We start from the raw sequence: 25,654 nt of genomic DNA, 5'->3' as shown, positions 1-25,654 counted from the left end.
GAAGAAGGTATTCTGGTCAGATGAGACTAAAGTAGAACTTTTTGGGGTAAATGCAAAACTCTATGTGTGATGAAAAACTAACTCTGCACATCACTCTGAAAACACCAGCCCCACCATCAAGCATGGTGGTGGCAGCATCATGCTGTGGGGAGGCTTTTCTTCAGCAGGGACAGGGAAGCTTGTCAGAGGTGATGGGAAGATGGATCGAGCAGGACAAGGACCCTAAACATACTGCCAGAGTTACAAGGGATGGTTAGGATCAAAGCATATTCATGTGTGTGAATGGCCCAGTCGCAGTCCAGACCTAAAACCCATTGAGAATCTGTGACAAGACTTGAAAATTGCTGATCACAGACGCCTCTATCAAATCTCACTGTACAAAAAAGAATTGGCAAAAATTTCAGCCACTAGAAGTGCAAAGCTGGTAGAGACAGACCCCAAAATACTTTCAGCAGTAATTGCATTGAAATGTGGTCCTACAAAGTACTGACTCAGAGGAGCTGAATGAAATATGCACGTAACAATTTTCAGATTTAGATTTTTTAAATTTTTAGAAAACCTTGTATCATTTCCTTTGCACTTCACAAATACTTGTTACTTTGTGTTGGTTATATCACATAAAATCCCAGTAAAATAAATTTAAGCTAGTGCATGGAACGTGAAAAAATGTGGTATGTATGCTTTTTCAAGGCACTATATTGATGGAAAAAAATTTAAAAACGTAATGATTCTTAGAAGAAAAGGGAGGAAAAAAACAAAAGAGCAAAAATGAAAAATCCACCGGTCCCAAAAGGGTTATGAAATAAATGTGGCTTTAATCCGCCTGAAAAAGACCCAGTGTGCACATCGCCTAACTTCTAATGTTCTGCAAGAAATGCTCGGAAAGTAACAAGTTTTACTCACATAATTTTGATTCTACGGCTTTGATAAAAAATTTCTTTCCTGTATAACATTAACCAGAAATAAAGTGGCATTGGGCGTCACACTGAAAGCTTCCCACGTTTCTCACATGTATGTGAACCCAGCTGGCAAGATACCAGTGTACAATGTCTGTGGCATAATCTAATTTCCTCTCTATTATTAGAACATCGCAGCTTTGCTAGTAATATACTGTATACTTAGCTACAAGTAATGAGGTCCGGTTAGCTCTTCTGTTCTGTAACATTGAATTCCGCATGAAATAACAATTGGTATTTTCTGCATTATGCTGATATTGTCTGTTTGGGATCATTGTCTTGCTGAAATGTCCACCGTCGTTTTATCTTCATAATCCTGGTAGATGGCAGCAGATTTTTATCAAGAATTTCTCGGTACATTTGTCCATTCATCCTTCCTTCATTTATATGAAGTTTGCCAGTGCTGTATACTGAAAAATCGCCCCACACCATGATGTTCCCACCTCCAAACTTCACTGTTGGTATGGTGTTTTTGGGGTGATATGCAGTGCCCTTTGGCCTTCAAACATGATGTGTATTATGGCATCCAAAGAGTTCAATTTTGGTTTCATCTGACCAGACTATATTCTCCCAGTATTTAACAGGCTTGTCTAAATGTTGCTGAGAAAACTTTAAACGCGCTTGAACATGATTTTTGTTCAGCAATAGAGTCTTGCGTAGTGAGTGTGCATACAGGCCATGGAGGGTGAGGGCATTACTTATAGTTTTCTTTGAAACAATTATACCTGCTGTTTCCATGTATTTCTGTAGCTCTCCACAGGTGGTCCTTGGCTCTTGGACAAGTCTTCTTATAATTATTTTTACTCCTCTGTCTGAAATCTTGCAGGGAGCACCTGGTCGTGGCCGGTTCACGGCAAAATGATGTTCTTTCCACTTCCGGAGTATGGCCCCAATAGTGCTCACCGGAACCTTTAGTAGCTTAGAAATTCTTCTGTAACCAATGCCATCAATATGTTTTGCGCCAATAAGGTTGCGAAAGTCTTGAGACAGCTCACTGGTTGTACCCATCATGAGATGTTTCTTGTGTGGAACCTTGGTGATGAGACACCTTTTTATAGGCCATCAGATGAACCAGCTGATATTATTTTTCACTTAGTGGCAGGATTGCTTTTTAATTACTGATAGATTTCAGATGTCAGAAAACTGGTGGTAAAAAGTCAGATGTCTAGTGCAACACATCCACTAGTTGCAGAAAAAAATTGTGACTTTTGTCATTTTTACACCAGATCCGCAAACGTTTTTAAAAAAGGGCAGAACTTAGCAGCATGGCTGTGGCCTAACCTGACATTTACACTAAAATTTATACCACACAGGTGGCGTAAATTATAGCAGAAATGTACTTCAGCCTGAAGATGTGCCAAATTCCTTAACAGGTGAATAGTTCATAATTATCCCCTTCACCACCCAGCCTGTTTTCACCTTCCTGACCATGTCAAATTTTAGAATTCTGACCAGTGTCACTTTATGTGGCAATAACTCTGGAATGCGTCAATGTATCCCAGTAATTCTGACATTGTTTTCTTGTGACATATTGTACTTTATATTATTGGGAAATTTAGGACAACATTTTTTGCATGTATTTGTGCAAATATCGGAAATTTGGTGAACATTTTGAAAATGTCTCAATTTTCCAACTTTTAATTTTAATGCCCTTAAATCAGAGAGTTATGTCACACAAAATAGTTAATAACTAACATTTCCCACATGTCTACTTTACATCAGCATTATTTATGAAACATTTTTTTTTGTTAGGAAGTTATAAGGGTTAAAAGTTTATCAGCAATTTCTCATTTTTCCAACAAAATTGACAAAACCAATTTTCTTAGGGGCCACATCACATTTGAAGTAACTTTGAGGGGCCCATTTGACAGAAAATATGTGACACTATTCTAAAAACTGCACCCCTCAAAGTCCTCAAAACCACATTCAAGAGATTTATTAACCCTTCAGGTGCTTCATATGAATTAAAGCAATGTGGAAGAAAAAAAATTAACATTTTACTGTTTCCCACAAGAATGTTGCTTTAGCCCCAAATTTTGCATTTTCACAAGGGTAACAGGAGAAAATGAACTATACAATTTATCGTGCAATTTCTCCTGAGTACGCAGATACCCTTTATGTGGTGGAAAACTACTGTTTGGGCGCACGGCAAGGCTCGCAAGGCGAAGTAGCGCCATTTGACTTTTGGACGCAAAATTGGTTGGAATCGATAGCGGACACTATGTCGTATTTGCAGAGCCCCTTATGTGCCAGTCAGTTGTGTAGAGTACATCAGGTTGGCATATGTGAGTTGTGTAGAGTACACCAAGTCAAGCAATAAATTAGAGTAAATGAGTGGTACAGTTTGAAACAGTCTTTTATGCAGAGGCCAGATTTTTCGGGGCAGGTGTCGCATTGCCAAGTGGTGTCCTTTCTTATCACCATTCTATAACATACTTTGCTCTTTTTTTGTGACCTTCCTTTCTTTGCAGTTTGAGGGACCTCACCTGGGAGATGTTGCCCTGGTACTATGCAGGCATCTTCCTGACTTCCAAATATTAAGGCCTTGATCACTACCTCCTGAAACTGAAGGAAGGTGTCCATATTGCCTGCACGGCCAGATTCTTGTACCACACCTTAGCTTTCCGCATGGCACTGTACGGCTGGAGAACTTGATCAGAGAGATCAACTCCCCCCATGTTCTTATTGTACCCCAGGACACAGACTGGTTTGTTGACCTGTGTATAGGTCCCTCGTACAGTGCTGGGGGTGCTGCCGTCACCATGTATGTTGGTCAAGAAAAGGACATCCCTCATGTCCTTATACTTGACCACCAGCATGTTGTCGCTACATTTGGCTATGCTCTCACCCTTTCTGAGCAGCTGCCCAATTAGTGACCTAAGGAGTCCTCTTATTTTTGCAGACAGTACCACAGACTGTGGTAGCTCGCTCAGAGAGGGACTTGAAGAGTGGGATGCTGGTGTAGAAGTTATTTATGTAGACGTGATAATCCTGATCCAGCAGTGGGTGCACCAAATCCCACACAATATTCCCACTCACTCCCAGAACAGGAGGGCATTCAGGGGGTTGAATCCGGGTGTCCCTCCCTTCATAAATCCTAAATCTGTGGGTGTACCCTGAGGTACTCTCACACAGTTTGTACAATTTTTTACCTGGAATTCTTCCATGAATTTAAGCCTCCCTTTGAAATGTATTAGGGACTCATCTACATAGATGTCCCTTTGGGGAATGTACACCTCTTCAAATTTGTTCCTGAAGTGATCAATGACTAGCCGAATTTTGAATAGTAGATCAATGTTGGGGTCATCTTGGGAAGGACACCGCGCATTAACGTTGAACTGCAAGAATTTGTCAATGGCCTCAAAGTATTTCTGTGTCATAGACATGCGGAACACTGGAGTGTTATATAAAACATGAACACTCAAGTATTGCTGAATTTCTGGCTTCTTCACTATCCCCAGGATAAGGAAGGACAAGGCCTCAAATCTTCATAATTTTTATTCCGTCTATGGGGGTCCAATTAGCATATGACGAAGTGGAGTTTTGGGCAAAAATTGTTGGGTGAATAAATTTGCTCAGCCACCATGAGGTCAACAAAATTCTCAGAGAAAAAGACTTTGAAAAGTCGATCTCTGTGAAGCTAGTAGTGTCAACTTGGATTCCTGATTGAACCACAAAATCAGGAACTTGAGTCTCATAATCTTCGGGGGGTGAGGTCCATAGGGGGGCACTAAATGTGGATGCTGGATTGCTCAGAATGCTCAATTGCTGCCCTGGGGCATCTGCATGGGGGGTTCGTTATCACTGGAGAAAGAGTAGGAGGAGGAAGAGTAGAGGAAGATGGGATCTGTGACATGCAGAAGTAGTGTTGTTGCTTTAAAAGCATTCAGCAACTATTAGAAGCAGTAACACAAGCAAATGAGACAGGAAGTGTTGTGCTCCAGAAGCATCCAGCAACTAGAGGGGCTAATACAGTCACAGGAGAAGAGGAGTGTTTTAGCAGAGCCCCAGGGGGATTGTGGGGAAGTTGTTTACTGTCCGGCTGGAGCCAAACAGAACCGTCCCGGCAAGTGAAAAGGATTCAAGTCAGGAGTGAAGCTAAGCACAGGTCAGGTAGAGTTTCTGAACTAACAGTGCAGAGTATTGTCAGGCAGAAAGATAAGGACTGGAAGAGATGATGATAATCTCCCTCAGCAAACCCTCAGCAACCCCCCCCTCCATCTCACTGTGCTATGAATAATGCTGTGTTCATTAATGTGCCTTTGCTTTAGAACTGTGCTGTCCTGTACTACTGGGAAGACTGTGAACTGCTGTGCTGCTAAGGAAACTGTACTGTTTGTCACTGGAGCCTGTTGCTCATAAGACTTAGCTTGCACTGGCTGTGCGGCTTCTTATTAAATGCTACTGTTCTACCGTTTATGAGGACTCTTGTCAAGTGTGTCTGGTCAGCAAGTGAAACAACCTATGTGCCTGAGGGTCAATACCCCTGTGTGCCTGAGAGAAGCTGCAGCACATGGTCTATGGTCGCCCTGAGTAACGGTTCCCCCAGGATTCCAAAGAATTCATGTAACCTATCTCACCCCTATCTGAATCTATGGGCGTGCGTGTAACAGATCCTCTCCCTCATCATCATTGTCAGATTCCTCCTCATCTGAAAATCGTCTTTGGGAAAAGTGAGATATTTTATTTTTCAAGTGAGTGCTGTGTGTGTCTGTTGTGTTTTTCACATGTGTGTAAGTTGGATAACAACATTTTATGTAATTGTGTGTTTAGTGTAAACTTTTTTTTAAATTAATTTACTTAATTTAGGGTAGAAGAAAGGAAAAAAATAGAAGAAAAGAATCTAGAATAAAAGAATAGAAAAAAATAGAAGAAAAGAATCTATAAATAAAAAGATAGAAATAAAAAGGAGAATATAAAAATTTGGTAAAATAAAAAAAACTTACTAAATGGACGACAGTAAAAACAATTAGTGAGCGCCCGCAGCTAAATTACGCCAACCATAATTCTACGCAGTAGAAAAAAACTGTAGCATACATACTACAATATTTTTCCACTAAAATTCTGAAACTACAATTACTAAACAGATGACATTGAAACAATTACTGAGCGCCCAGAACTATCTGACGCTAATTGTGATTATATTTTAGTAAAAAATACTGTAGTATAAGCAAATTACTACAGTATATTTTTACTGTCCCTAATCTAGTCCTATCACCTAAATTATTGTTTTTTTACTCTTTTTGAAAAGAAAAACTAAATAAAAACCAACCAGATGCCGATCAGTAATGTGCGGCACTAATCAGCGCTCAACGGCTGCAGGACACACGTGTAATAATGAGGAAGGATATAACCTTCCTTTGGCACTGAAGTAGTTAAAGAAAATGTTCCCTTAGTTAGATCTCTCTGAACTGTTGTTAGGCCAAGCTGAGGGGTTAGCTTCAGTGGTCCAGTCCGTAGAGTAGAGGGGGAACTTGGTGCCATGGTCAGACATTGAGTATTTCTAGAGCGTAGTTTAACATAATTTCTTGTGGGCTGCAGTACTTGTATCCAGCTACAAGATGCCACTGTCGGGTACAGCTGTTAGTAAGGGGCTGCTAGCAGTGTGATAGTGAGGAGTTAATTGAGTAAAAGGACAGCCCATAGAGGGTGGGCACTCTAGGAAAATCTGTGGTGCTTCCAGAAAGAACTCAGTGAGAGTTTAGACAGAGAATTGTACGGGCAGCCTAATTATATGGTGGCTGCTAGGGTAGACGGGAGCTCCGTACCCCAGACAGTAGGATCATCAGTGTGAAGATCTCCCTACGCAAGAGTCCTGTTAGCCAGCCAGAGAAACTCCACGGAGGTATTGAGGACCCGGGGCACTTTCAGTCTGCAGGCAGCAGAGGAAGATAGGACTCCAGGCTAAGACGTGGGGGAGATATAGTATCCGGATACACTGTCGATTGTGAGGAAGATTGTCTTGGGCTAGAGATTAGAGTCACAGAGATGCTTTAATTAAAGATTTTCCTTGCCTTGGAGGTGGAAGAAGCCACCTTCGTCTGTAGCATGGGCCACCTTCATGAAGGAGCGGAGGGAGGCCCAGAAGAAGTGAATTTGTTTGCCAAAAGGTCCGTTGACCTTCCATTTCCTTTACTAGGATCCACCAGTGGTGGTCCTTTTTCTGGGACTGTTTCCCAATGGGGGCGGAGTGCCCCATGTTGATTTAAAGTTTGGAAAGAAGAGAGAATCGGAGGACTGTTTCCTCTACCTCCCAGGCCAAGTAGGCCCAAGCAGCACCAAGTTGTGTACCTAAGTGAGCTGCTCTTTTATTTCTACCTTTATTTTTATTTTTGTTGCGCCCGTTGCGCCTTTTTCTGCTGGAATTTACAACACTGAGGCACATCTGGAGGTTTGATACCCTCTACCACTAAGAGACTTGTGGCCTAGTCGGAAGAACCGGTGACCCCTGCTAGGGCCAAGAAGAAAGAGACTCATTGTGACCGTGTGCCTCAGAATGAAGCCCTTGAAGGAGACTTAGGGCTATTGGTGTGTTGACCTGTTTTAAAAAAATATGGACATGGACACTGTGTTTCCAGGGTCCTTACCAAAAAGGACTGGTACTTCTGAGAAGTTTTGAAAGTTGATAATGAACTGTCCTGAATTGCTGTTCCGGGGCCCTTAAGAAGAAGACTTCAGGATCAGTCTCGTACTAAAATGTTTTAGTAATGTGATAAGATGTTATAAATGTTAATGTGTATTGGTTGCCTAGTATGGTCGGGGATGACCAACATTAAAGTGTGGGGAAATATAATAGTGAGGAAGGATATAACCTTCCTTTGGCACTGAAGTAGTTAAAGAAAATGTTCCCATAGTTAGATCTCTCTGAACTGTTGTTAGGCCAAGCTAAGGGGTTAGCTTCAGTGGTCCATTCCGTAGAGTAGAGGGGGAACTTGGTGCCATGGCCAGACATTGAATATGTCTAGAGCGTAGTTTAACATAATTCCTTGTGGGCTGCAGTACTTGTAACCAGCCACAAGATGCCACTGTCGGGTACAGCTGTTAGTAAGGGGCTGCTAGCAGGGTGATAGTGAGGAGTTAATTTAGTAAAAGAACAGCCCATAGAGGGTGGGCACTCTAGGAAAACCTGTGGTGTTTCCAGAAAGAACTCAGTGAGAGTTTGGACAGAGAATTGTACGGACAGCCTAATTATATGGTGGCTGCTAGGGTAGACAGGAGCTCCGTACCACAGACAGTAGGATCACCAGTGTGAAGATCTCCCTACGCAAGAGTCCTGTTAGCCGGCCAGAGAAACTCAACGGAGGTATTGAGGACCCGGGGCACTTTCCGCCTGCAGGCAGCAGAGGAAGATAGGACTCCAGGCTAAGACGTGGGGGAGATATAGTATCTGGATATACTGTCGATTGTGAGGAAGATTCTCTTGGGCTAGAGATTAGAGTCATATAGATGCTTCACTTAAAGAGGGAACCAGGGCTGAAGATGTTGCCAGTGCCTGTGAGCGAGATGGTAACCTGTCGGGCCTTATCCATTATATCTGACTGTAAATACTGTACATATTCCTCTTCCCCAAGTAAAGTCCAACTTATGGTTAAGAACCTCGTGTCCTCTGAATTTATTGCTACCCTGGTCCCAGAAGAGAAATGCCTGGAGACAGCCGCGATCAGATGGTCTGAAGTAAGTGGAGAGCACCACATGCACACCCACACATCAGAGGGAGGACACGTATTGTCTGTAGGATGCCAGAGCGAGCAGGGGCTACAGCTTGAGGCACCTTACACACGCACGGAGGTGTTGCACAGGGGAAAAAAATGGACAGGAAAAAAAAGTCCTAAGCCAAAAGCGAGTACAGATGCAAATCAGTAATGTACGTCACTGATCAGCGGCTCGGCAGCTGCAGGATGCAGGGATGGATGTGGTGCAAAGGAGGGAAAAAAATCCCAAGGCCCAGCAGATTCACACCAGAATGACACATTGACCGTTCTGCACACGTCTCCAAACTGGAATCAGGCTGTACAGAGCGGTCACTCTGAGGTCAAAGAGCATATCTGCCCACTGATCAGACGTCCAAAATACTGGAGTAAATGCTTTGGTGAATCGGGCCCTTTGTTAAGGCGCCCATATGCACAAATGATGTCAGTGGAGATAAGGATCCGGCAGATCCGATTTTGAACCGTCGAGCCTTTTGTTCTTGGTGAGATAGGCTGCCGTCACAAAGATGTCTGGCAATGTTTCGACAGAGCGAGCGGAGAGTTGGGAGAGATTGGCTGATCCAACATTCGGCCAACAAGCATCTATTGTGTATGGGGTGAAGCTTTACCATGTGTAGGAGAATAATTTGGGAACAGGTCCAGCCTCCTATTAGCCAAAATGGCATAAACAGATATTGCGATATTTTACTAATAGAAATGATCAAAGAATACAGTGGACTCATAGTTGTGAGTCCGGTGTATTCATGAAGAGAGTGCTCCACCTACTTGCAGTGATTGACAGGCAGTGCCCCAGCAGTCTAGGGGGATAATTATAATTGCGGGTATACCAGAAACTGGCCACTATTGACCATGCGACAGGACCTCTTTTTGACAGGACCTCTTTTTGACAGGACCTCTTGATTATTCTATGCATTCTCTGGTAGCTCTTAGTAACCAATTCTGCTGTTTTGGCTCATAGGGCAGCATAATCTCATGACAGATCCTCTTTAAAAAAATAAAAATAAAATCAGAACTATGTGAAAAATTCACTGGCCACAGTATTTAAATACAGAACTTACTGACAACCAGTGATTGACGTTGTCGCCAGTACAGCAAGTGACCACTCTCACTAATGCAAACACAGACTATAAGGAGAACAGCAATGGAGAAGGGGGATTAGGATGACTATGGGCTCAGTTTCATTACCGTATGTCATAAATAGGTGAAAGTTACATTTTTTGCTTTGGCTTCCTGTTTATCTTGTCAGTTGATGTTCCCATATTTTTTGCCAAATTAGTTTATTTTGAAAGTGTCTTAACAGGGGTTGTCTACTTTAGCTTTATTTCAACAAATATGTTGGGGACATGAATTTGTGTCACTTTCTAGTGTGTTAGTATTACAAAGTGGACATAGTTCGTATGTGGTTCCAATTAGTAAGAAATCTATTGTAAAATTTATTGATAGAGTAAAACATTTTGTTACAATTTTTAAATTGATTCCAAAATTGCTATTTTCAAGATTCACAACGTTTATTACGTCTCCAAATATATAAAGTCACATCCAATGCAGATCCATTACTAAAAGTCAAAAATTTAAAGGGGCTCCTAGAATGTTACTCATCTGTCCTGGCTCCAGCGCCAGGCTTTGCTCCCTTCTCCTACTGCTGCCTCCCTTTGTAATAGTCTACACCGGTTTTGTCAGGTAACGTGGCAATCTCCACTGACATCATCACCCTAGGCCTTTTAATGGTAATGATTCTGTGATTAACTGCAATCTCGCTGGAAGATAATTATTTCATATACATCTCTGTCTCTATGATTAACTACATCCCTGTTGGAAGATACTAGTTTCCTTTACAGTTACTATTTTTATATGTATCTGCACATATGGCTCAGCTTTGTCTAGTGCTTCCTGCTCTGCTTGTCTGCCATAATCCATGCGCTGCTGTCCTGGCTCCTAATATATAAAGTCCCATCCAACACCAATTTATTACTATAAGTGAAAAATCTAAAAGGGCTCGTAGAATGTTACTCATCTGTCCCACCGCCAGTGCCAGGCTTTGCTCCGTTCTCCTTCTGCCGCCTCCCTTTGCAATAGCCCACACCAAATTTCTCAGGTAACCTGGCAAGCTCCTCTGACATCATCAACCAAGGTCTTTTAAAGTCGTTTGGGTAGAGTTCAAGTGCTTGGGTATTAAGTAGCATTGTACACAGTTGCTACAAGTTTGTCTGACAATTGCTTCTATTTCACTTGACTCAGTTCCAGCCAGGTGTCTACTACTTCTTCTACTCCTGACTTCTATGCTACAACCAGCGGTATTTCCAAGCTTAATCCAGTTTATCAGGAGTTGTCAGAGGTGTAACGACCATGGCTGCGACCGCTACCAGGCCCGCCAACGCCCCCACAATCTTCAGCTGAAGTGTATTGTAGTGCAAAGACCCGTTGGGTCCATGCGTGACAATACACCTGCCAGCCAATCAGAGGCCAGCAGCTGACGTTGGCGTGCACGTGACTGGGTGTGGCATGGTAGTGACGTCATGCGCTCCAGTCGCTTGCATGCTGAAGTCAGCTGCCAGCTTCAGAAGAGGACGCCGCGTGGCAGGAGAGCGAGGAAAGGTGAGTTTAATAGTTTATTTTTTTCTATGCATTAAAGAACAGCAGATGCACATAGAAGAAAAAATGAAAAAAGGAGCCTAGAGTATTGCAAAACATATATAATATTTATTAGAATAAATAGTAAATCAGACATAAATAGGAGCACAAAGAAAGGTGTGAGGCAGAAAACACAACAACCCTCACCGCATGGCTGCCACCAAGGAGGGACTAGCAATAAAAGAGATAACAGCTAGCAATCAAAACATAATATGCGTACACCAACATAATCAAAGTATTACTAGTATTCCCATACCGAGTATGATAAATACATTTTGATAAGTAGTATATCTAATGACATTATTATTGATGTACAATATCAAAGCCCTGCCATCCATCTCATAGATGTAAAATCCCCATTCGTATATAGTATGTAAAAACAGGTCACCGCTATATACAGTACAGACCAAAAGTTTGGACACACCTTCTCATTTAAAGATTTTCTGTATTTTCATGACTATGAAAATTGTACATTCACACTGAAGGCATCAAAACTATGAATTAACACATGTGGAATTATATACTTAACAAAAATGTGTGAAACAACTGAAAATATGTCTTATATTCTAAGTTCTTCAAAGTAGCCACCTTTTGCTTTAATGACTGCTTTGCACACTCTTGGCATTCTCTTGATGAGCTTCAAGTGGTAGTCACCGGAAATGGTCTTCCAACAATCTTGAAGGAGTTCCCAGAGATGCTTAGCACTTGTTGGCCTTTTTGCCTCCACTATGCGGTCCAGCTCACCCCAAACCATCTTGATTGGGTTCAGGTCTGGTGACTGTGGAGGCCAGGTCATCTGGCGTAGCACCCCATCACTCTCCTTCTTGGTCAAATAGCCCTTACACAGCCTGGAGGTGTGTTTGGGGTCATTGTCCTGTTGAAAAATAAATGATGGTCCAACTAAACGCAAACCGGATGGAATAGCATGCCGCTGCAAAATGCTGTGGTAGCCATGCTGGTTCAGTATGCCTTCAATTTTGAATAACTCCACAACAGTGTCACCAGCAAAACACCCCCACACCATCAAACCTCCTCCTCCATGCTTCACGGTGGGAACCAGGCATGTAGAGTCCATCCGTTCACCTTTTCTGCGTCGCACAAAGACACGGTGGTTGGAACCAAAGATCTCAAATTTGGACTCATCACACCAAAACACAGATTTCCACTGGTCTAATGTCCATTCCTTGTGTTCTTTAGCCCAAACTTGTCTCTTCTGCTTGTTGCCTGTCCTTAGCCATGGTTTCCTAGCAGATATTTTACCATGAAAGCCTGCTGCACAAAGTTTTCTCTTAACAGTTGTTGAAGAGATGTGTCTGCTGCTAGAACTCTGTGTGGCGTTGACCTGGTCTCTAATCTGAGCTACTGTTAACCTGCGATTTCTGAGGCTGGTTACTCGGATAAACTTATCCTCAGAAGCAGAGGTGACTCTTGGTCTTCCTTTCCTGGGGCAGTCCTCATGTGAGCCAGTTTCTTTGTAGCGCTTGATCGTTTTTGCAACTGCACTTGGGGACACTTTCAAAGTTTTCCCAATTTTTCAGCCTGACTGACCTTCATTTCTTAAAGTAATGATGGCAACTCGTTTTTATTTACTTAGCTGCTTCTTTCTTGCCATAATACAAATTCTAACAGTCTATTCAGTAGGACTATCAGCTGTGTATCCACCAGACTTCTGCAAAACACAACTGATGGTCCCAACCCCATTTATAAGCCAAGAAATCCCACTTATTAAACCTGACAGGGCCACCTGTGAAGTGAAAACCATTTCCGGTGACTACCTCTTGAAGCTCATCAAGAGAATGCCAAGAGTGTGCAAAGCAGTCATCAAAGCAAAAGGTGGCTACTTTGAAGAACCTAGAATATAAGACATATTTTCAGTTGTTTCACACTTTTTGTTAAGTATATAATTCCACATGTGTTAATTCATAGCTTTGATGCCTTCAGTGTGAATGTACAATTTTCATAGTCATGAAAATACAGAAAAATCTTTAAATGAGAAGGTGTGTCCAAACTTTTGGTCTGTACTGTACATCTCTGTATTCCTGTGATTAACTGCATCCCTGTTGGAAGATGCTAGTTTTTTATAATGTTACTGTTCCTATGTGTATCTGCACATCTGGCTGAGTTTTGTCTAATGCTTCCTGCTCTCCTTATTTGTCTGCCATAATCCATAATCTGTTGTCCTGGTAATCTCTGATCCACATGTCGTCAATCAAGATTCGCTCCACTGCACTATCGCCTTTGTTTCATGTTGCTCAAACAGAGCTACAGTTTGAGCAGAGCTACAATTTGTAGACTCACGAGGTCAGTCCATTACAAAGAAATATAGAATAATAGAAAGTGTTCAAAGACATTTAAAAAAAGGGAGTTTTACTATGTGATACAGTTATGACATATCGCTGGAATATGATATCACTTTCTGATTGGTAGGTGTCAGGGAAATATTGAGAAATATTGAAAATATTCTTTCTCCGCCCTGAAGACCCTCTCACCTCTCCCTTATCCACCAATTGTCACAAGAGCTGACACTCCACGCAGATGTCTGCATGCAAATAACAGTATAAGAAGCTCAATAGCCTATTCCACTTAACATATGAATGCATTTACTCTTAGCAGGGACCTGGGATAGATTGACACCTTCCAGCATAGGGGCAGAGATGGATGGAAAGAGGAAATGGCTCGTTTAGGCTCAAAAGGGGCCTAACACAAACTCCAGGATGTCTGGAGCTGATACGAAATATGGAATATTCGAAGTTCCATAACTCCAATAATAATGGGACCTATATTTTTAGTGACAGGGTCAGCTAGGGAACGATAGCTATATTTTCCTGTCACTGTAGGCCCCTCTGTGGGGCTGTGAAGCAAAAGGAACAAAATAGCAGATCACAACTACGCCATGTGTGGTCTCTAAATGAAGGTAAAATCATAATGGAAAATATGATATCACTTTTGGGCTTCTGGGATCAACCAGCGATAAGTTATCCCAAAAAGCAGGCATCTTAAATAAAATGTGCAGGCTAGAGACCAGCCCCGTGATGTCAGCACGGGGGGTGTGTGGGTAGATCTCCCCTTAGGCATAAAAGAGCCAACTGAAGATTGATCCATATTCTTTGCTAGGGGGGTAAAGATACTATAAGCAATGAATCGCGTTCGATAACGCTCAAATCAAATCGGGGAGCCCCTCCTCCACCTATGCTGATTCGTCACTGCGAACTGTATAGAGTAAGTTTCTTCTTTAATCCTTATTATTTTGTGTAACTGCCTATGTATTGTATTGTCCCCTTTTGTAAAGTCTTGTATATTTTTCATAACACTGCCTCCCTTTTGGATTAAATATAAAATTTAATAGTCCTGTTTCTTTTGTCCTGTAATCGTTCACCTCCCCCGAAGTCATATACGCTACCAAAACGCAGGCGTCCGCCCAGGCCTGTATTTTATTTCAAATCTGGACGGTGGTGGCAGAGAATAATAATAATTGGGCTATCGTTAAGCTGACAGTGACCGTACGGGGGGCGTATACACATATTCCATGCGTTGGAATCCAGATGTGTGACTCCATACGCTCACTGGTCGCTTGCCGATACCTACGTAATGAGTAGCCGGGATCGTGTGCTCGCGTATCCCTGACGAAATCCTAACAGAGCGACGGCAACTGCGAGATATTGCGCGATCTCCCCAATGTCATCTCTGTGCGTACCTGACAAATTGTAGGTGTCTGACTTCCAATACCCCCACTGATCCTAAGAATTAAGAGATTATTTTTCTTTGTACATCTATACTCCTGGCCATTCAGCCTTAGAATTGATGGGGTCCTAGCAGTCAGGCCCCCACAGTTCAGAAAGTGATGGCATGTCCTAGTAATAAAAGTGATGTGAATACCTCTTTTAAAAAACAAAAGCAAACAAGGGTAGATAATAGTGTTTTAATAATTGTAACAATCTTAAAAACAAGAATTATGTAAAGTATAAACTATGTAAAATATAGTATTTGTAATTCTACAGTAGGCCCTTGTACCACAGCTGAATAGTAAGAGATGCAAGACTTGACACATTACCGATGACTTTTATAGATTTGGCAAGTTAAGCATTTTCCATCAACAGCAAAAATGACATCAGAACTCGACTTCCTCATGCTGAAATCCCCAAATGTTAGACAAGACAGACTATATTATAATTTGGAGAAAGTGGAATCAGAAATCTGCAGGTCCAGCAAAGGAAACAGGTTTTGCACAATAATAAAAGACAATTATCTTACAAAAATAGGGCAGTACCAAACAAGAGGGGGACACATCTAAACCAAAGTCTAACCAATAAACCAGACAGAATATCAAATGTACAGGTTAGGGGTTATTTGGGTAATAGTGATCACAACATAATAAGATTTCACTTTTGTTTAAAAGGGATTGTCCAGGCTTAGGGCTCAATCTACATAACTGCAGACTTGTGAATCCTCAAACCACGTATTTTCACGATTCTCCTGATGTCATGTGACATTAGCATACTTCCGGCCACATTCCGACTAGACATATCCTGTCTCGCTCAATACACTCGTATGTCTAGTTGGCACGTGACCGAATGTATGCAAATTGCGTCAGCTCCCGGCACTGGCACCAGAGAATCCTGACTGCGTGCACACTGCACGCTGTGAGGACTCACAAGTCTGTAATCACATAGGGTGACTGCACACTTGGACCCCAAGCCTAGACAACCCCTTTAATAAGTTGTTTATTAAAGAGGCTAGATAAACAGTGAACTTTAGGAAGGCTGATTTCCATATGGCTGAAAAATAATCTTATTGCCATAAATTGTGCTAAAAAATTACACATAGCAAATGGGAGACTTTTATAGGCCTCCTGAATAGATCCTCCGTACTATATGTACCCTGTATGAATAAACTAGTTAGAAATTTAGAAAGTTAGAAATGAGAGAAAAACACTATGACTAAATAATATATAAATAAATATAAAATATAAATTCTCTATTATACAGTATGTCACCTGCTTAACCCTGCAGGAAATACGAAGCCTGCTCAAAAACATTAAAGTCGACAAATAACCAGGCCTGGATGGCATATACTGCAACTAAGTACCATGATAGACAGACCATTATTTCTAATATTCAAGGATTCCATAATAATAGAGTCAGTACCACAGGACTATCTCATAGCAAAAGTTGCGCCAATATTCAAAAGAGAACAAAAACTAAGTTTAATGTGGGCAAAATCTTTGAGAATTTCCTAAGAGATTCTATCCTGGAGTATCTCAATAAGAATAACCTCATGATCAACATGGGTTTATGAGGGATCGGTCAAACTAGTCTGATCAGCTTCTATGAGGAGGTAAGTTCCAGACTGGACCAGGGTACTGCCATGGATATTGTCTATATGGACATAAGGTGCCACACAAAAGGTTGGTACATAAAATGAGAGCAATGGGACTAGGGGAAAATATGAGTAATTGGTTAAAAACTGTCTCAGTGATGGGAAACAGAGGGTGGTTATTAACAAAACACACTCTAATTTGGTCACAGTTAATAGTGGGATACCACAGGGGTCAGTATTGGGCCCTCTTGTTTTTAATATATTTATTAATGATTTGATTGAGCGCATACAAAGTAGAATTAAATATTTTTCAGATAATACTAAATTTCGCAAGTTAATCAACACAGAAGAGGATAATTAAGAACATAGTTTTGCCTCTATACAAGTTGCTAGTGTGGCCACACTTGGAATACTGTTAACATTTTTTGGTTATAGTATAGAAGGATATAGCTGGACCAGTTTCAGAGACCAGGTGCAAACATGAACGACCACGATTATTAAAGGGCTTATCCACTTTTATATGGAACAGTGCCCCAGTACTCACCTCATGGGCCATCGCCATTCTAGCAATCTCAACACAATGTCTGCTGGCGCTTAAGTGACATTGATGTGTCATGAAAGCACTATAGTTTATCAGAGCTCACATGCGGTCCTGTAGCTGAGTATATCATGTTTTAATTTTACTTGGAGCACTGTGACATTTAAGAAGGGCATGTCCAAGTAGTTTAATGCAATCGCTGGACTGCAGTACAAAGACAAGTTATCAAACTTGGGGTTAGCCAGTTTTTAAAAACAAAGGATTAGGGGGCGATATTATTACAATATACAAATATATGAATGTACAGTAAAGAGATCCGGATAAAGATATTTTTACACTTTGAAGAAAGAAGGTTTGATCATCACAGGTGGCAATTCTTTACTGTATGAGAAGTGAGACTATGGATTCTTTACTGTGTGAGCAGTGTGACTATGGATTCTTTACTGTGTGAGCGGTGAGACTAGGGATTCTTTACTGTGTGAGCGGTGAGACTATGGATTCTTTACTGTGTGAGCAGTGTGACTACGGATTCTTTACTGTGTGAGCGGTGAGACTAGGGATTCTTTACTGTGTGAGCAGTGAGACTATGGATTCTTTACTGTGTGAGCAGTGTGACTACGGATTCTTTACTGTATGAGAAGTGAGACTATGGATTCTTTACTGTGTGAGCAGTGTGACTATGGATTCTTTACTGTGTGAGCAGTGAGACTATGGATTCTTTACTGTGTGAGCAGTGAGACTATGGATTCTTTACTGTATGAGAAGTGAGACTATGGATTCTTTACTGTGTGAGTAGTGTGACTATGGATTCTTTACTGTGTGAGCAGTGTGACTATGGATTCTTTACTGTGTGAGCGGTGAGACTAGAGATTCTTTACTGTGTGAGCGGTGAGACTATGGATTGTTTACTGTGTGAGCAGTGAGACTATGGATTCTTTACTGTGTGAGCAGTGAGACTATGGATTCTTTACTGTGTGAGCAGTGAGACTATGGATTGTTTACTGTGTGAGCAGTGAGACTATGGATTCTTTACTGTGTGAGCAGTGAGACTATGGATTGTTTACTGTGTGAGCAGTGAGACTATGGATTCATTACTGTACAAGCAGTGAGATTATGGATTCTTTTCTGTGTGAGCAGTGAGACTATGGATTCTTTGCTGTGTTAGCAGTGAGACTATGGATTCTTTACTGTAAGAGCAATGAGACTATGGATTCTTTACTGTGTGAGCAGTGAGACTATGGATTCTTTACTGTGTGAGTGGTGAGACTATAGATTCATTACCATACGAGCAGTGAGACTATGGATTCTTTACTATGTGAGCAGTGAGACTATGGATTCTTTACTGTACAAGCATTGAGATTATGGATTCTTTTCTGTGTGAGCAGTGAGACTATGGATTCTTTACTGTGTGAGCGGTGAGACTATGGATTCTTTACTGTGTGAGCAGTGAGACTATGGATTCTTTACTGTACAAGCAGTGAGATTATGGATTCTTTTCTGTGTGAGCAGTGAGACTATGGATTCTTTGCTGTGTGAGCAGTGAGACTATGGATTCTTTACTGTAAGAGCAATGAGACTATGGATTCTTTACTATGTGAGCAGTGAGACTATGGATTCTTTACTGTGTGAGTGGTGAGACTATAGATTCATTACCATACGAGGAGTGAGACTATGGATTCTTTACTATGTGAGCAGTGAGACTATGGATTCTTTACTGTACAAGCATTGAGATTATGGATTCTTTTCTGTGTGAGCAGTGAGACTATGGATTCTTTACTGTGTGAGAAGTGAGACTATGCATTCTTTACTGTGTGAGCAGTGAGACTATGGATTCTTTACTGTATGAGCAGTGAGATTATGGATTCTTTTCTGTGTGAGAAGTGAGACTATGGATTCTTTACTGTGTGAGCAGTGAGACTATGAATTCTTTACTGTGTGAGCAGTGAGACTATGGATTCTTTACGGTACGAGCAGTGTAACTATGGATTCTTTACTGTGCGAGCAATGAGACTATGGATTCCTTACTGTAAGAGCAGTGAGACTATGGATTCTTTACTGTGTGTGCAGTGAAATATAGAACTCTCTGACACATGATACTGTTATGATTGATTCACTAAAGACATTTAAGGAGAGGCCTGGATGCCGTTCTGGAAAAATATAATATTACAGGTCATGGGTACTACATTTTGGAGATGGGATGTCGATCCAGTAAACTAGTCTGATTGCTGAATGTGGAGTCGGGGAGGATTTTTTTCCATTATATGGGGCAATTAGCATCTGCCTCATGGGGTTTTTGCCTTCCTCTGGATCTACATGTTAGGTTATAGGTTGAATTTGTGTCTTCTCTCAACCTTAAAAGCATGAATCTTTTGACCAGAAAGCAACATCGTTGTAGGTCTCTTGAAGCAAATGGCGTTGGCCGAGAACCCGATTTGTTGACCGCTATCTCTACGCACACTGAAGTCAGCACAGCATTCAAATGATCTTTTATGGGGAGAGTTGAATTAAGCTGGCCATACACATGAGATAGCTACTGTTCAGCACACAACTATCTCGCTCGGCCTAGTGTTCAGGTATTTTCAAGAGAGCGGAGAAAGTCCCTGACAAACACCTTTGCCAGTGGCTTATCTCCCCTGAAAACAGAAGGTTAATCCAAATTGACCATTGAAATTCCAACTGATTCTTCTCTCATTTGTCAGGGTAGGGTCAGGAGGCTCCCATACACATCAGATGGCCTGCTAGTCCCGCGGGAAGGTTTTGCCGAAGTCCATATGTGTATGGGGGCCTTAAACTACTATAAGACACCTCAGGCGGTGGCTTACCAAATGGATAGTGCGTTAAAATAGAATATGCCCAATCCTTCTCTCGCCCAACATCTATTAAGGAAGAGAGTCGCAACCCCTTATACATATTAGATGTTTAGCTGATCTGGCCAACTTTATTCTGATATGTATAGGGGTTCTAAAGCCCCCCATACACAATAGATATCTGTTGACCAAGCAATCGTTCACCCGATAGCTATCTCTCCCAAATTCCTCATTCACAGGAATGCTTGGTTGCGTGGATCTTGTGTTCTCTACGAGCAAGGGATTTGGCAGTGGCTTATCCCTCGGAATAATAAAGGATGGATGTCTGAAATCAGAAATGCCTGATCATTCTCTCCCCCAACATCATCTGTCAAGGAAGAGTCGGGAGGCCCCTATACACATTAGACTGGACAATCCCATTGTTATTTCCGTTTTTGGACAACGTTAATCTAATATCTATGGAGGTTTTAGAAATCTGATGACTGTAAGCTAATATCTCAAGCTCCAAAGCTCTCCATGGCTGTCGATTAATAATGGTAAATCTGTGGCAGAACAGAGATAAGTGGATGCCAAACACCACTGGCACTACTTATTTGACTAAAACAATTTAATTAGATTGGCTTTCATTGGACAAGAGAAAATAGGGGATGGTCAGGCCCAATAATTATGAAGCTTTATGTAATTGCCAATAAAAATCTCTTGTTTGTTGTCAAATTTAAACCTGTTGCCTGGTGGGACTCCTTCTCTCTTGGCATATGGGTTGGCACAATGTAGCTTAGTACTTGGTTTCTCAACAATAGTAATCTAATTAATGACTAAGGCAGAATATCAAATTAAACAAAGAAAAAAATGATGACCAAAAACTGGATGGAGGACCAGATGTTTAGGAAAATTTTTCATTTTTCCCAGTAAAAAATTATTTGAGCCATAAATAAGTGGACAGTTCAACTCAACTCTTCTCAACAAAATGCTTAAAAGATATCAAGCCTGGTAGCCCGCTACTTTTACTCCAATCAATCAACTTACCCCATTTCGATGCTCGTAGTAGTTGAGTGAGTTACGAGTCAGGATGAAGACCCTTGACTTGAAGTTGGCTGGAGATGTTCTCCTTTTCTGCTGAGACCTCTTTATAAGTTGCTGTTGTAATATGACTGAACTATTCATCTGGAACATCAACCGCTTTTCCCAGAGTCACAGGGAGACCCTGAGATGTTACTATATGCACATAATCCTTTAATTCAATTTACGATGAAGAACAGATGAATCCAAGAACAGACACATGGACAGCACAACAACAGTTGGACACCATGAGCTCTGGGAGAAGAAAAATTATGAATAATGAGGGTATGAAACAGACATGGTGAGCGGAGGTGGAGCTCATGAAGTCCTATCTGGAGATCTCAGAGTGCAGCAAAGGTGTTAAACTTGAATTATGTGACCTCAAACTATAACCACATCCTCCTCCTTTCGACTGAATTCTAGCTTCTTTCAGTCGCCTAAATGTTATGTATGTACTCTTCATCATGAATTGAATACTTGTACAGTCAATTGACTAAAGAAGACAAGAAAATATGTCAGGTGTATGGGGTCTGTAGGATCCTTGATTCTGAAATGTGGGCGACAACTAGAAGAGACGAGAGGCTGCGAACAACACAGTGGGGGAAGCTTTACTGGTAGCATGCAATTTTCAGTTAAGGTCAATAGGCGAAAATAAAAATATTCTCGAGTTTACCTCTAGTCTAATAAAAAAACCTCCAAACTTAAAAAGTACCTGTTGTTTTAATTTTTATTTCTTAAATCAATAGTACACATTAAAATAATCAACTTTGTAATATAGGAAGAAATCTGCTTCTTTCTCCTCCTGGACTGATCTTTGACTCTCGATATTCTCAAATCATGGGTAAAATTTGTAGTCGGTGAAAGAAATTGTTACATTATGAAGATATGAGATGATATTTGGTGCTGGTAAGATTCTATGTAGAAGGTAAAGGGGTAGGAGCTAGAGGAAGAACATGACCATGACTAAGGCTTGATTGCCGAAACGCGTAGGTTCTGTGGATTCACTGTGGTTTGCCGGTAATATTGGATTTTAAAGATTTGTAAATAAATGTGAAGTTTTATACTCACCTCTCATCGATGGAGAGATTTATTCTTTCTGCATTGCAATTTTGACCCAGACTAGGAGGCTCAGTGCGGTGATCTTCATCCTGGCAAGGTGCCCCTGAATTCGGTGAGCTGTCTCTCATTTCCCCCTTTCCTTGTTTGCATTGAGCTAGAGGAAGAGCTTCTCCCTCATCCTATCCCCCTACATAGAATCTTATCAGAAGTAATTGTTATCTTTTATGTAGAGGGTGTGACATAGTCACTGGCTAAATACTGGAGGGGAGATATGTGTCACTGAGGTTATATGAACCTAGGAAAATGATCCAGCACACTAAGTGCTGAGAGGGGTTAATCGGCCATGTTAAGGGCTAGGTTTAGTGAACGGCTGAAGAGTGCGTGGGAGGCTGTTCACTATATCTCCACCCCAGGGTGGAGTCGAGAAGGTAAATACACAGCCTCCTGGCTCATTCAGAGTTTGGTGTGCTGGAGATGAGAGCTCCAGAGCTGTATTTTCGTTAGAAGGAAAGCTGAACTTTTTGTGTTTGTTCCTGAGTGGGCGGATTCCCGCAGCAACATCGACTGCACAGGTTTATGCAGTACCTTTAATTATCCAGTGGAAGATTTAAAGAGACAGTGTTCCTGTGTCTACCTCTATGTGCAGCTGTGTGAACCGAAATACCACAAGGGGAAGATGAGGCAAGGTGCGCTACCCCTCCCATGCTGACCAGGCAAAGTTGCCTCTGCTTGCAGCATCGGAAAACACAGAGTTCAAACTAGCATCACGTCCATGCCGCTGGTCTAAGCTATCAATCCACAACTAGAGTAACGCTGTGGTCCTGAAGACAGGAAATGAGAACAATCCTTTAAGTATGTGGTGCCAAATTCAATGTGTCCTTTCCCCATAGGAATGCAAGCACTGTACTTGGCTAACTCCATTAGTCCCATAGATTATGATTAGGAATATGCTCCGTTCAAATGGGTTACAAGGGACCCCCATTTCCTGATTGAGTAGTTCCCAGCCGTCGGATCTTTTGGATATGTATGATTTTTGGAACGACCCTTTAAGTTGCCTGGACTAAATGCCTAGTATTGGCATATTGAACTGATAGAAGTGGTCTTCTTCATGGGGTGTCAATTAGACCATAACATGACTTCCCTACCTACCTGGAAGAATTCAGATATTTATGTCTCCATCCTGAAAGACAACTGGTTGGTTTCTGGTACACTCAAGCTTATGTAGAATGGGGATTTCCATCCTAAAATGTTTAACCACTAACCTTCCGCCATCATTCTCGCAATGCTCCCACGTAAAAAAAAAATTATCCAGAAAGATTGGAGACTGGCTTAGTATTCTACAACCGGAGATATTTAACACTAACTGAACCCCACAGAGCAGAGATATTGGATCCTGGCAATACACTTGGACCTGCTAAACAGAATATGATGGGAAATATGTAGTTAGTTCTACTGTGTAAGAAGAGGCCCACATATTTCACATTGCTTCCTCCGCACAGCGCTTTTATCAGATATCAACATTTTATAGATTTTGTCTGTGATTGTACATACTATTCTGCAGAAACGTGACAGCGATGGAGGAAGCGACCGATCGACTGCACTTCTCTCCAGTCTAGGAGATTGACATAAATAATATATGAGGTGAAGGTAATATGTATGGTCTCCTTTAATTATGGTCTCCTTTAATTATGGTCTGGACAAGCAAAATATGACACATCTAAATAGATTTTCTTTTCCCATCAAGCCCTTAGGGTATATACACACAAAGGTTGTTTTAGGAGTCTTTTGGAGAAGGTCCGCTCCAAAGAGAAACACCTGAAAATTACTCAAAAACTTCTCCAATACTTGCAGGTCCCATGTTTGGTTGTTTAAGCATTTTTCTTCTTGCTTCAGGTGTTGAAAAATGCCTGGTAGAAAAAAAAAGAAGAGCACTTCTATGACCTGATCCAAGTTCTCGCACCACGCGTGCCTTCCTGCTTGCCACACCAACGACCAGGGTCTGTGTGCCCACACTGGACCTGTGGCTTAGAGGATCCAACACACCATGTAATTTCTCGCAATCTATTTTTCTCTTATGGAGAGGTGAAAAATGCAATGCTGCCCTTGTTGAGGGCACAAACTACTTCTGGCAGCTACTTTGGAGTTCCTGAAGAACAATTGAGCAACAGCAAGAATCAAACAGATATGAAGGCCCAATCTGATGGACCGAGTGTGGAGACTGATGACCCTCAACCTACAAAATGACAACATTCCTGATCCCAATGTAATATTGCCCTTCTATAAATCTTTCCAGGAGCCGTACAATATGTCATTAATATCAGACCTTTCGGAAAATCTCCTGTGTGGGGCATCGGGTTTGCTCCAAAGTCCACATGCACATTAAAAGAAATGTGTCGTCAAAAAATAACTTGAGGTTTAAATCAGGTTTTTGTATTACATGTGCTTTTAATTTTTTTTTTTTCATATCTTGATCTTTATGAATCCTCATAATTCCTGTTGTTTAAGGAAGAATCTTCAGTAGACTCATAATTGGAGACAAGAGTACAATGGCTGATAACACCTCTGTGTACAGCTAACGACACAGGTTCCTCTAATCATGCATCGGCTCCTATCTGCTACCTCTCCATCCCGTGATCGAAGGGGAACGAGGGGTTACTATGCCAGCCAGTGGTCCTAAAGACCCCCATCGCTGTCATCTTGGTCCTATTGACTAAGTTTGTTGCTCAGGTGCAACCTGGCTGTATTTTATCTTTACATTTTGGCTTGAAAAAGGCCACAATTGGCCAAACGTTGCCATATAGTGCTGTTGGTATGTACTGTAATTTTAAGTATGGAATAAAAGCTAAGTTTTTCAATTAAGTGAAGTATTCTAGTTCCTTGGATTTTTTGAGATACAATGGTCTTTTGACACAGTGGGAGGCTAAATCGAAGAAGGACAGACGTCTACTAATGGTGCATAGGATTTTATTCAACTGAATAGTAACAAAGTGATACAGATACCAAATAATTATCTCCATAGTGTTGCTAAAAAAACCAGACTCTACCAAAACCAATATTACCAAGACCAATATTACCAATGCTACCGCATGTAAGGTACAAATACCGAATAATACCATCATAGTGATCAATAGCAAAAACACAGCACTAAAACAATATTATCACTAGTGACATTATACAAAGGAGTTCTGTAGATAGTATATAGTGTAAATGTACAGTTAATACAGTGATCACCAGTGTTATTAAACACTGGAGCTCTGAAGATATTATATAGTATAAATGTTGAGGAAACACAGTGATCACCAGCAACATACATAGGAGCTTTGTATATAGTATAAAGTGAAAGTGTACAGGTAGTACAGTGATCACAGGTGATATTATACACAGGAGCTCTGTATATAGTATTTAATGTTGAGTGTTAGTGTACAGGTAATACAGTGATCACATTATACACAGGAGCTCTGTATATAGTGTCAGTGTACAGGTAATACAGTGATCGCCGGTGACATTATACACAGGAGTTCTGTATATATTATACAGTGTACAGGTAATACAGTGATCACCGGTGGCTTTATACACAGG

At 41.3% G+C, this 25,654-nt stretch overlaps 1 protein-coding gene across 1 annotated transcript in view; it reads right to left on the bottom strand.

Annotated features, from left to right (window-relative positions):
- Positions 1 to 21,449, bottom strand: part of ITK (IL2 inducible T cell kinase) — a 67,763-nt gene extending 46,314 nt beyond the window's left edge. The window contains exon 1 of the mRNA XM_073649302.1: positions 20,984 to 21,449. Coding sequence (XP_073505403.1) covers positions 20,984 to 21,130 — 147 coding nt within the window. The 5' untranslated portion in view covers positions 21,131 to 21,449. The remainder of the gene's footprint in view (positions 1 to 20,983) is intronic.
- Between the last annotated feature and the right edge of the window lie 4,205 nt (positions 21,450 to 25,654).

This window comes from Phyllobates terribilis, unplaced genomic scaffold (assembly GCF_046119375.1).
Source record: "Phyllobates terribilis strain yellow unplaced genomic scaffold, ASM4611937v1 Scaffold_10__3_contigs__length_209671492, whole genome shotgun sequence".
Taxonomy (NCBI): Eukaryota; Metazoa; Chordata; class Amphibia; order Anura; family Dendrobatidae; genus Phyllobates; species Phyllobates terribilis.
The sequence above is the reverse complement of the archived record's forward strand: the minus strand, read 5'-3'. Positions and strand labels throughout refer to the sequence as shown.